The following is a 12,304-nucleotide window of genomic DNA, read 5'->3' as shown; positions in this document are numbered from 1 at the left end:
AGAATAACAACATAACTTTAATTAGTACTTGATTTTAGTCCAAAACAGGGAAACTGACAAGAAGTGTTGACAGAATTGAATGATTTTCCCTGAGCTATACAACCGCGCATTATTCAATCGCCTGCGCAGGTAGACTGGTTGAGTGAATATGATTCGATCAAACTTTCGCACAAAAACTCCTCTTCTCTTTGAATAACTGAAGAAAGGAGGAATAAACTTAAAGAGGTTACATACCTCGTCTCAGTGATTATTAAAAATAATGGTCTCAGCTAGTTCGCGGTCATGAAAAAGCTCGCTGAAGCTTGCATTTTTCATGATCTGCTAACTTCGACCATTATTTTTAATAATCACTGAGACTCAACATGTAACCCCTACATCCACCTACCAGTGTTTCCCAGTGATTTTGATTAATTGATTTGAATAAGTTTGAAATAATTTAAATAAATTTGCATGACTACATGTTGGCCTTAGACAGTGAGGGAAAGTTGACTTACAAAGTGTGTATTTTTTACTCAAACATGCTGACAGCATACTAGTTAACACACACACATTCTCTCTCATACAAGTCGTGGGAAGATGAAAAGTGAAACAGATTTATCTACAAAACCTAATTAGTTCCCTTGTTTATACTGCTTACATAACTTGACATGGCAGGGAGCTGTCTCATGTCAGGGGTAGGAAATTGTTTGACATTTTGCAGGTTCTAAAATCCACACACATACATCCCCTCTAAAATCGACACATCCATGTATCGAGTAGTGCATGAAAAGTGCAGACAGTGCATTAACCCACTATCACATTCGTGAATGCGTCTATCATGACCATCAGACATTCTCAACTTCCCATTCCCTACAAATCTCTAATTATCTTATTGCTAAATGTCATGAAGCCCTCACCATAAAATAGGCTTACTTATATTTAATGCCCTTTATATAATTATGTTGTTCAAGAATATAATCCCAGTGAACATAATTATTTCATAATTTATAAAAATAATTAACTAAACATTAATTCTGTTCTCATTAGTCTACATCTTAAACTTTAAAAACTAAGAAGTTAGGAGGCTGTTTTTACATGTATTCATATTTTAGATCAACTTTGCAAGGTATGTATTGTATACCAAGATTTTTTTATGCAAAGACTAGAACACATTTTAAATCCTCAGTCTGGAAGAAACATTCTACAATGTAATCAGAACTGTGCAAATTTCTAATGTTTTAGTACATATTACAAAAACTATGCATCTTTTTGCACCATTTTTGACAAAACAAAACAATTTTGGGCGCAAATCTTGCTGCATGTTGAAACATAGACGAATACACATTTTCATTAGAAAAGTCCAGTGTCATCACAGATTCTGATTGTACTCCCTTTATGTCTATAGTGATGTAACACAGTACCTAAGATTAAGAACCACAGAATGACAGATTGTGCCGTTAACCACTGCAACCAAGCCTACATCAGTACATTTGTCGCGGACAGTTGTATGTAGTTATAAGGTTCCTTGGTCGGGCGTTGCTGACAGGTACCTGCGTCAAGGTGGGAAGACCGGTAGCTGGGCTTAGCTCAGTGATTCGCGCCTTGCACGCTTTGCACGCATTGCACGGGACGTTCACGGTAAGCTGCGCGCTATTTGTAGGGTTCACCGTTTACCTGGTTGCTGACTGAGAAATTCATAGGCATTCTTTTTTCTGTCTCGGCCGAGACCAGATGTTTGTTCGAACGGCTTCGAAATTCGTGTGTGAATTGTCGTTTGAGTTCGAAGTTATTTTCAGTAGTAATGTACGTCTACTGTGGACTTTGTTAAAGTCGGTTGCGTAAAGTGCGCGATGTTTTTCATTAGCCTGTGTGAGGTAAGTCAAATTTCTTGGTCTAATTGGATAGACTTTTGTCAGTTTTTGCTGAAGGTGAATTAGCGGCCGGTGGCAGGGGACAGGGAACCTACATTAGTTACCAGTTGTACTGTTTTGTCTCGTCTTTGTGTTGTTGTAAATAGTGTTCATCATAGGGTTTAAAAGGAAATCATTATAATGGTAAATTATATCGTAGAAGGAAACCAAAGTTTAGTCATTGTGCTTCCTCCTCATCCCTAATAATGATGTCTATTGGGGGAGGAAGTCACGTGTCTTATATTTTTGGGGAGAATATTGACTTTGGCCTTCTAGGCTTTCAGTGTTTACTGTCGAAGACAGACCGGACGGGAAGGTGCGAACCCTAGCTTCACAGCATGGAGGAGGCACCACCACGCTGCTGCGTGAGCAGCCAGTTTGGACTCTCGCATCGTCACCCCCACGCTGCTGTGTGAGCAGCCCCTCTGGATCTTCTCCGAGGCTTCATTACGCTGTTTTGAGCAGCTATCTTGTAACGTCACAGCGGCGCAACCACGCTGCTGTTGGGCAGCAACATCGAACCGGCGCCGTCGCTGCAGAGTGTGTGCCGTGTGACAGCTCTTAACTGGGCTGATTCTCTCACCCCCGCGACAGAGACGCAGGTGTCGACCCGAGGGCGCACCCCCCCCCCCCTGAATTCGTCGAACGTGTAGATAAGTACTTTCTTACGATAGATATCATTTATGGAATGAGGAGGGCCTTTATGACGTACGTGCTTTGTGTTTGACTATCCTGATTGTCTCGTATGTCGTTTGTTGTCGTTATTTTGACTGTTGTGTACTTTCTCATGTTCATTATGTTCATCCTCATGTATTCGTGTTAACACTTTCATTGTTCCATCCATCGTCACCCCCATATTTCACCCAACTGGGAACTATTAAATATTTTCATTTAGTTACATCGGTGTTCTGTGAGTGCTGTGTGGTGTGGCCAAAGTTTTTGTGTGAAAAACTAAACATGCAAACGTGCATGCACGCGACAATGGCGAGCTTGCCAGGATAAATCCTCTTTGAATTCAAGGAATTCACTTCATTTTTGTCGTTGGCCACACTTCCCATACACTGGACACTGATGTACTGTAGTTAATTAGCTTTTGTTGTTGTCTGGTAACTGTGGGTGGTTGGAGGGGCCCGAGGGTTAGCATCAGGCCTTGTGGGTTTCCTGTCCTTGTTACCAGTCAGCTGTGCCTTGTTTTGATTTTTCATGTTTTGGCTAACCGTTTGCTAGTTTGTTCTTGTTTATGGAACTTCGTTCTGGTCGTGTTCTTGATGATAGTGCTATCATGGCGTCTAGGACGGAAAGTAGTTCGGATAGGATTGCTAGGTGGCGTTCACTTGCTGAGGAGCTAGGTGTTAAATCTGCCAGTATTCCTGAGTTTATTGCCGAGCGAATGACCCGTGAAGATGCGGAACAGGCTAGACTAGAGCTAGAGAAGGAGAAACTTGAACTAGAAAGGAAAGCTTATCAGGACAAGCTAGAAGTAGCGCGTCGAGAGACTGATGAGAGAGTTAAGTATGTTCAAGCTCAGCGAGAGACTGATGAGAAAGCCGCATATGAACGTACTCAGATGTTTGAAGAAAAACAAAGGCAAGAGAGAGAGGACCATGACCGTAAGCAAAAGCAGGAAGGAGAAGAGCATGACCTTCGCATGCAACTCCTGCAGAGAGAGTCGGAAAGTAAGAGGGTGAAGAGAGGAGGTAGGGATGGAGCTGATAATGAGGGAGATTCCTCAGGCGAAGAAGAGTCTAGTGACCTTCGTGGTTTTCGGCCTTCCATACCGATGTTTGATGAGAGCAAAGAAAACATAGCTACTTGGTTGAAAAGGTTTGAGAGAGTCGCTACCTTGTACAAGTGGAAGAGAAATACGTGGGCAACTAGGGTCTCGACTAGGTTGTCGGGTAGGGCTGTAGAAGTGTACAACACTCTGGATGATGATAGCGCAGACGACTATGACGGTTTGAAGGTCGCGTTGTTAGGCCGCTATCAGCTCACAGCCGAAACCTACCGCCGTCGTCTCAGAACCTGCAAGAGAAAAGAACATGAAACGTTCAGACAGTTCGGTGCTCGCATTGAAGAGAATTTGACTAAGTGGCATGAGCTTTCCGAGATCACAGAACTGAAACAGTTGGTTTTGCTGGAACAGTTCTTGCAGACCCTGAGCGCGGACATGGCCGCGTACGTTAAGGAGAAAAAACCTCAGACGTTAGCCGAAGCAGTTAAGTCCGCTGAGATTCATTTTGAAGCACACCGTGACAGTAAGAAGTTTTTTCAGCATGATCGTGATCAGGGTGGAAAGGCTGGCGTTGGTGAAAAGCAGAAAAGTGGAGATAACTCAGTTGGTACATCCGGTAGGAAGTGTTTCATCTGTGAGTCCCCCAAACATTTGGCTAGAGATTGCCCCAAGAAGAGCAAGTCGACGGGAGCGGTGAATAGTGGTCCTGAGAAGTCTTTACCGCCCGTCAGTGTACCTACTTTGTGTACTCCCTGTAGCCAGCAAGACTACGACCCGAGATGCCTGGTTGTGGTAGATGGTGTTGCAGTGGAGGGGTTGCGTGATACTGGATCTCAGGTTTGTGTCGTGAAGAGCTCATTGGTTTCCAGGTCTCAGTTCACAGGACAGGATCTTGAGGTTTCTATGGCTGAGAAAGACATCAAGAGGCGCTATCCAGTGATTAAGGTTCAGGTTGATTGTCCTTTCTACACTGGTGAGGTTGAGGCTATCGTCATGGATACACCTGTTGCTGATTTCATTGTAGGTAATCACGCCCGGCTGGGTGACTCGATTGTTCTTCCAGTGTACGCTGTGTCCAAGGTTGTGTCAGTTGTCACTCGTGCTCAGGCTGCCGCTGAAGGGAAGAAGTCGACTTTGTTACATGTTGCTGCTCCAGGGCTAGAAACAGTCACCCCTGAGCAGTTGCATGACCTTCAGCGGAATGATTCGACTTTGAAGAGTTGTAGTGAGGCGGCAGATCGCCGGGACGTCAGAACGTCTGGTCACTCTGGTGAAGTTGGGTTTGTTTGGAAGAAGAAGATTCTGTACCGTGAGTATCGCGGTGGTGGTAGCGTCTATACTCAGGTTGTTGTTCCCCAGCAGTTGAGGTTAGGTGTTATCAAGTTGGCCCATGAACCGCCTATGGGAGGTCACATGGGTGTTCAGAGGACACGTGATCGAGTTTGGCAGCAGTTCTTTTGGCCAGGTATGTGCGCAGACATACGTCGCTTTGTGTTGTCTTGCGATCAGTGTCAAAAGGTTTCTCATAAGCCACAGAAGGTACCGTTAGGTAAGATGCCTCTCATCGATACGCCGTTCGAGCGTGTGGCGATCGATCTGGTGGGTCCCATCATCCCTGCTTCTGAGTCTGGTAACAGGTACATTTTGGTGTTTGTGGACTACGCTACTCGGTACCCGGAAGCCATTCCATTGAAGTCGATTGAGGCTGTGAAGGTTGCAGAAGCGATGTGGGCCGTCTGGACTCGAGTAGGAATTCCCTCAGAGATTTTGACAGACCGTGGTACCCAGTTCATGTCCGAGGTGATGAAAGAAGTGGAGCGTTTGCTGGCCATCAAGGGTTTAGCGACTACTCCGTACCATGCGCAAGGAAACGGATTGGTGGAACGGTACAACGGAACACTCAAGACCATGCTACGCAAGCTTGCTCAAGAGAAACCGAAGCAGTGGGATCGCTACATTCCTGCACTCCTCTTCGCTTATCGTGAAGTTCCACAGGAGAGTCTGGGATTCTCTCCCTTTGAGCTTCTATACGGCAGGACAGTGCGAGGACCCATGTCTGTTCTTTGCAACCTATGGACGGAAGAGCAAGCTGATGAGCAAGTTCGCACGACTTCTGAGTATGTGGTTGACTTGAGGAACCGGATTGAGGAAACCTGCAAACTGGCGCGTCAGAATTTGTCAGCTGCTGCACAGAAACACGCGAAGGTGTTCAACCGGAAGACAGTTCGAAGACAGTTCCAGCCTGGAGACAAGGTTTTGTTGCTGCTGCCGCAGAAGAAGAACAAACTGCAGTTGTGTTGGCAGGGACCGTTCGACGTTCTGGAGAAGAATGGCGAGTCAGACTACAGGATTCGGATCTACGGACGTGAGAAGCTGTACCACGCCAATCTTCTCAGGTTGTACAGAGACAGACAAGGGCGACAGGGTCAACCTGTTGTGGGGTTTGAGCTAACAGAGATCAGAGGCGACCTTTTCAGCTGTGAACCTGATGATGCTATGGCCCACTGCGTCAGTGAAGATCTTGAGATGGGAAAAGGCATTGCCGTTCACTTCAAGCAGTCGTTTGGAAAAGTTGATCAACTTAGAGCACAAAACAAGAAGGTGGGAGAGGTAGCTGTACTACAGGTAGGTGCTTCCTACGTTTACTACATGATCACCAAGAAACGCTACTTTCACAAACCCTCCTACAAAACGCTGCGGTCCTCCATGGAAGCTATGAGGGACCACTGCAAGCAGAACAATGTCGCTTCCCTGGCCATGCCGCAGATCGGATGTGGATTGGACGAGCTGAACTGGAGCGTCGTCCTTGAGATAATCAAGGAAGTCTTCAAGAACACAGGCATAACTGTTAAAATCTACACATTCGGTGGCTAAGAAACACAGTTTTTGTACATTTTTGACGTGCATGCTACAGAAATAATGCATATCTTTTTGTTTGCTTGTTTTGTCATGTGCGGGTGATTCCCGGTAGTCGCAACGTGGGAGCCGACTACCTCAGTCGGGCATGCGTTGAATAGGGATCTTTTGCCGTGTAGACAGATGTCTATGCTTAACTTGGGGGGCATTGTCGCGGACAGTTGTATGTAGTTATAAGGTTCCTTGGTCGGGCGTTGCTGACAGGTACCTGCGTCAAGGTGGGAAGACCGGTAGCTGGGCTTAGCTCAGTGATTCGCGCCTTGCACGCTTTGCACGCATTGCACGGGACGTTCACGGTAAGCTGCGCGCTATTTGTAGGGTTCACCGTTTACCTGGTTGCTGACTGAGAAATTCATAGGCATTCTTTTTTCTGTCTCGGCCGAGACCAGATGTTTGTTCGAACGGCTTCGAAATTCGTGTGTGAATTGTCGTTTGAGTTCGAAGTTATTTTCAGTAGTAATGTACGTCTACTGTGGACTTTGTTAAAGTCGGTTGCGTAAAGTGCGCGATGTTTTTCATTAGCCTGTGTGAGGTAAGTCAAATTTCTTGGTCTAATTGGATAGACTTTTGTCAGTTTTTGCTGAAGGTGAATTAGCGGCCGGTGGCAGGGGACAGGGAACCTACATTAGTTACCAGTTGTACTGTTTTGTCTCGTCTTTGTGTTGTTGTAAATAGTGTTCATCATAGGGTTTAAAAGGAAATCATTATAATGGTAAATTATATCGTAGAAGGAAACCAAAGTTTAGTCATTGTGCTTCCTCCTCATCCCTAATAATGATGTCTATTGGGGGAGGAAGTCACGTGTCTTATATTTTTGGGGAGAATATTGACTTTGGCCTTCTAGGCTTTCAGTGTTTACTGTCGAAGACAGACCGGACGGGAAGGTGCGAACCCTAGCTTCACAGCATGGAGGAGGCACCACCACGCTGCTGCGTGAGCAGCCAGTTTGGACTCTCGCATCGTCACCCCCACGCTGCTGTGTGAGCAGCCCCTCTGGATCTTCTCCGAGGCTTCATTACGCTGTTTTGAGCAGCTATCTTGTAACGTCACAGCGGCGCAACCACGCTGCTGTTGGGCAGCAACATCGAACCGGCGCCGTCGCTGCAGAGTGTGTGCCGTGTGACAGCTCTTAACTGGGCTGATTCTCTCACCCCCGCGACAGAGACGCAGGTGTCGACCCGAGGGCGCACCCCCCCCCCCCCTGAATTCGTCGAACGTGTAGATAAGTACTTTCTTACGATAGATATCATTTATGGAATGAGGAGGGCCTTTATGACGTACGTGCTTTGTGTTTGACTATCCTGATTGTCTCGTATGTCGTTTGTTGTCGTTATTTTGACTGTTGTGTACTTTCTCATGTTCATTATGTTCATCCTCATGTATTCGTGTTAACACTTTCATTGTTCCATCCATCGTCACCCCCATATTTCACCCAACTGGGAACTATTAAATATTTTCATTTAGTTACATCGGTGTTCTGTGAGTGCTGTGTGGTGTGGCCAAAGTTTTTATGTGAAAAACTAAACATGCAAACGTGCATGCACGCGACAACATGGCACAAAATCAATCGGGGTTAACTTAATGACCCAACCCAAGCGGGGTCTAGCCGCTATGCTAAAGCACACTCTGATTACATAAATAATGATTACACACCCACACACTCTTTACATCACTGGAAACGGAGCTTTCGGTCAGTTGTTTACTCACCAACTGACAAGTTCTCCATTCAATAATAAGAATAATAATGACACTAATAATAATGTGAGTGGGAACTGTTAAGTGTTATATATATATATATATATATTGTTCACACAAACTGCAAACAGAGTAGACATTAAACTGGCTGGACCTGACAGGCCTAGAAGTTTGTTTATTTGTTTATTTTTTGCTTAACGTCCAGCCGACTACGCAGAGCCATATCAGGACGAGGAAGGGGGGGGGATGAAGGGGGCCACTTGTCAAGCGATTCCTGTTTACAAATGCACTAACCTATTACTTGTGTCCCAGCAGGCTTTAGTAAAACTAAATTAATACCTACTGGAAGATTACCAGTTTCCAGTATGTTAAAATAGGCTTAACCTATCTACTGCTGGACTTACATCAGAACACTAACAGATTAAACTATACATGAATCGCGAGACAAGCGGCAAGAAAAGAGATTTTTGGAAAAAATACAGGTGAATGAGCAAGAAGGCAGAAAAAAATTCATGAAGAAAAAGAGAGCATGACAGGAAAGAGGAACCAAAAATCTACCTAACAGCAAACTAGAAAGCTCCTGCGGTTCCAAAAACAGGAGGGGCCTTTAATTTCTTAACCGCAGTGCCCCACTGCGGGAAGGCCTAGAAGTTAGAACAATCAATGACTCATCAATACCAATACCAATATATATAAACACACACACTGTATTATACCCCAACATGCTCACACTCACACAATGAAGCATGACCAAACCCTTTTTGTCTCTCTCCCCTACCCAAGTCCTATCCCTCTATTTATAAAGCAGCTGCATGATATTAATTAGCAGATTGTAGGAGATTACGGGTATATCAGATTATTACAAAATCAATACAGACTGCAAGTCATGTGATTGAACTGCTGTGTGTGTGTGTGTGTGTGTGTGTGTGTGTGTGTGTGTGTGTGTGTGTGTAACTGAGTGTGTACATTAAGCCTGATCTGACACGAGTGACAGATACATGGGTGTAAGTGTGTAAGTGAATGGGTGTGTATGTCTTGAAAAGGGTGTGTCTACAGGAACAAAAATGACTGGAAACAAACTACAAAAGAGGTAATTCCCTTGCAGGAAAACAAGGTTTGCTATGATGGTATACATCGCTTGTTTTGGTTGGTCAAATTCATCATGCTTGCTGTTAATATTAGCATAAGCTCACTTAAATTGTATTACTGTGAAGCAAGCATTTAACACAGAACTCCTCAACAAGCTACACATGATAATTAAAGATAACAAGAAGAGGAAAACAACAAGAACAAGCACACAGACAAACCCTAACATACACATACAATGATATTGAAGAAACAGATGAACCAATATTACATACAATGCACAAACAAACATAATGACATTTATGAACTAAATAAAAATCAAATCAAAAGGAAAAAAAATGAAATCTATGGATTTATCTCTATTAAGTTCACAGCTTCCTGTTTAATGTTACATGTATTTTCAACCAACTTATTCCAGACTTTTTTTATCTCAACTTTCCTGAGTACTGTACAACTGAGTTGTATTCTTTTCTTGTGGCCTCTCAATCTAGCCCATGACACTTTTATTTATTTATAATATATTGCCACATGCTTGATAGAAGTACATTTATTGAATTAATGCAACAAGAAAACTAGTCCTTAACCAAACAAACAAACAAACTGAAAAAGATAAATAACACTCTCTGCTGTCATATATATTATAAATAAATATACTGTATATCATATTTTTTTTAAACCAGCAACAACAACTGCTGAGTACAATGTTCCCATCCTAAAAATTGATTGATTAAAACTATCATTGCACATACTACTTTGTGTGTTTGTACATGTGTGTGTGTGTGTGTGTGTGTGTGTGTGTGTGTGTGTGTGGGTGTGTGTGTGTGTGAATGTGTATATATATATATGTGTGTTTGTGTGTACATGCAGAATTTATTTCACAAAGTAAAACCATTCACTGCAAGAGTACATGTGTACCAAAACAGAAAACTGGCCCTGCTGTACTTTAAATTCTAAAGTCTATCAGTATTTAAAAACAACTGGGAAACCATTGCAGTCAAGATACAATGTAACTGCAGAGCTCTGGCAGAGATAGGCAGAAAGTAAAAGCCCCTTGGCTTCAGTTACTGACAGCACTAACAGCTAATAGTAAAGTGAAGTACAGAACTATTGGTTCTTTTTGTCAGGGATACTGGTTTTATGTGTGCTGATGTGGTTCTGTGTGTATTGTTCTATTGCTACCTAGGCAGGGTTTCATTTACTAGTACTAACTACTAGTGTGCCCTGCGCCATTGGCGCATTAAATCTGAAAATGTCTCAGAGTCATCACAATTCCCTTCAGTGCGTCAAAGGGCGCATTGAGATAATGTGCCACTGCACCACCAAATGTACACTTTACATCGGATTACGCATACACACACACACAGAGATAACACGATATAGCGCTTAATTCTCAGATGGCACCATGTTGCATCTTTGGTCAAAACGCGTACAGGCCACTTAAAATTGTGCTTCTTGCCTTCCATTATATCATATATCCCATCGGAATTTGGTTGAGGGGGACAAATGTCCCATTGCCCTTTTCTCCCAGGCTAAACCCTGCCTAGGACTACTATTTGCACTTGCACTAGTTAATCAGATACACACCTTCTTGAAAGTTCACTTAATACAATATAATTATACATATAATGCTGAGCCAGGATAACTGATAGTGATATGGTATAACCTATCACTAGTAAGTCATTCACATACACCACACATGGTAGTTGGTACATACACTCAACAGTGGAGCGTTCTTTAAAGAGCCTGATGATGTACTGCACCAGAGGGTGTGTTTCCCTGTGTGTGTGTGTGTGTGTGTGTGTGTGTGTGTGTGTGTGTGTGTGTGTGTGTGTGTCACTGTGTGTGTGTGTGAAAGATCTCATTTGCCACAAAATGTAGTATTAAAGTTGTTCTTACATGTATCAATTCTATTTTCACACTCACTGTCAGTGTCACCAGGTAAATAGTGATAAAATCTGACATTGTTTGCACTTCGGTCAGTGTCACGTGAGTTAAACAAATAAGGGCAGGTAAGAAAGATGGGTCAGCTTGGTGACCAGAGACACATGCAGTTAAACCTGTTATTGTATATATACTGCATGTATGTTGCCATGGTACAACCGCACATGCATAATTTCTTATTATGTACACACTATTTTAAGAACAATCTCTAAAGTCTAAGCTTGTACGCTAGTCTGTCATATTGTTTTTTTAGTAATTACAATGTCAAATTAATCCATCATGATGTTGGTCTACTATTTCTTAATTAACACAGCAGTTGAATAGAAAGGATGTGAATTAAAATTATCATTAAATAAAGTAAGCTGGCAGTGTAACATGCTCTTAAATCTTATGTAAATCTTATTTTGATCGAGTTATACACGTCATAGAAGTGTACCACTACTACTACTAGCAAATAAAGGTAAAACTAAAAGTAAAAGCAGAACATGTGTAATTTCTTCTATACAACATTAGAAACTGGTACAGCAGTTCTGTACTCTGAAGTAGTACTAGTACAGTAGTAGGTTTGGTAGCAATAACCAAATAATCAATTCTACAAAATTACAGAGTAACTGACACACACGGAAAACGTCGTTAACTGCTGCATTCAAGCTACTCTGACAAATTCTGTGTCAGTTGGAACAGGAATTATACAACCGTATAATACTAGTTATTTGCATCATCACTATTATCAATGATCAGTAGTCTGTGGCACTTACACTGGCTGTGTGTTCCTTCAAAGGCTGAACAACTGCAGGAGGGTTCATGTCTTGGGATGAACTGGCGCCCATATAACGTCTAGCGGCTACCAGGCCTGCAATGACAGCCAGCAAAAATTGAAGAAAGGCACTGAAACGAGTACGTGTTGCAAAATCGGACCAAGTCAGAGGAAATCCATACATGAAAATAGCCGATGAAAGTGTTGACTCGTCTTCTGACGCAGAGACATCAGAAACTGCTACTCAACACGCGTGATCTTGCGAGACTTGTAGCAGACAGCAGCAGC

General features: G+C 43.1%; 1 protein-coding gene across 2 annotated transcripts in view; it reads right to left on the bottom strand.

Annotated features, from left to right (window-relative positions):
• The window catches only part of LOC138967155 (acyl-protein thioesterase 1-like), a 36,017-nt gene extending 23,730 nt beyond the window's left edge, over positions 1-12,287 (bottom strand). Inside the window, exons 1-2 of one of the 2 annotated variants that reach the window (XM_070339659.1) lie at positions 12,199-12,287; positions 12,018-12,112 (exon numbers count right to left, since the gene is read on the bottom strand). In XM_070339659.1, coding sequence (XP_070195760.1) covers positions 12,018-12,112; positions 12,199-12,247 — 144 coding nt within the window. In that variant the 5' untranslated portion in view covers positions 12,248-12,287. Of the gene's footprint in view, positions 1-12,017 lie in introns of both variants that reach the window. The other variant, XM_070339658.1, reaches the window with a different exon arrangement.
• Positions 12,288-12,304: the final 17 nt, after the last annotated feature.

This window comes from Littorina saxatilis, linkage group LG5 (genome assembly GCF_037325665.1).
Source record: "Littorina saxatilis isolate snail1 linkage group LG5, US_GU_Lsax_2.0, whole genome shotgun sequence".
In the NCBI taxonomy this organism is placed as follows: domain Eukaryota; kingdom Metazoa; phylum Mollusca; class Gastropoda; order Littorinimorpha; family Littorinidae; genus Littorina; species Littorina saxatilis.
The sequence above is the reverse complement of the archived record's forward strand: the minus strand, read 5'-3'. Positions and strand labels throughout refer to the sequence as shown.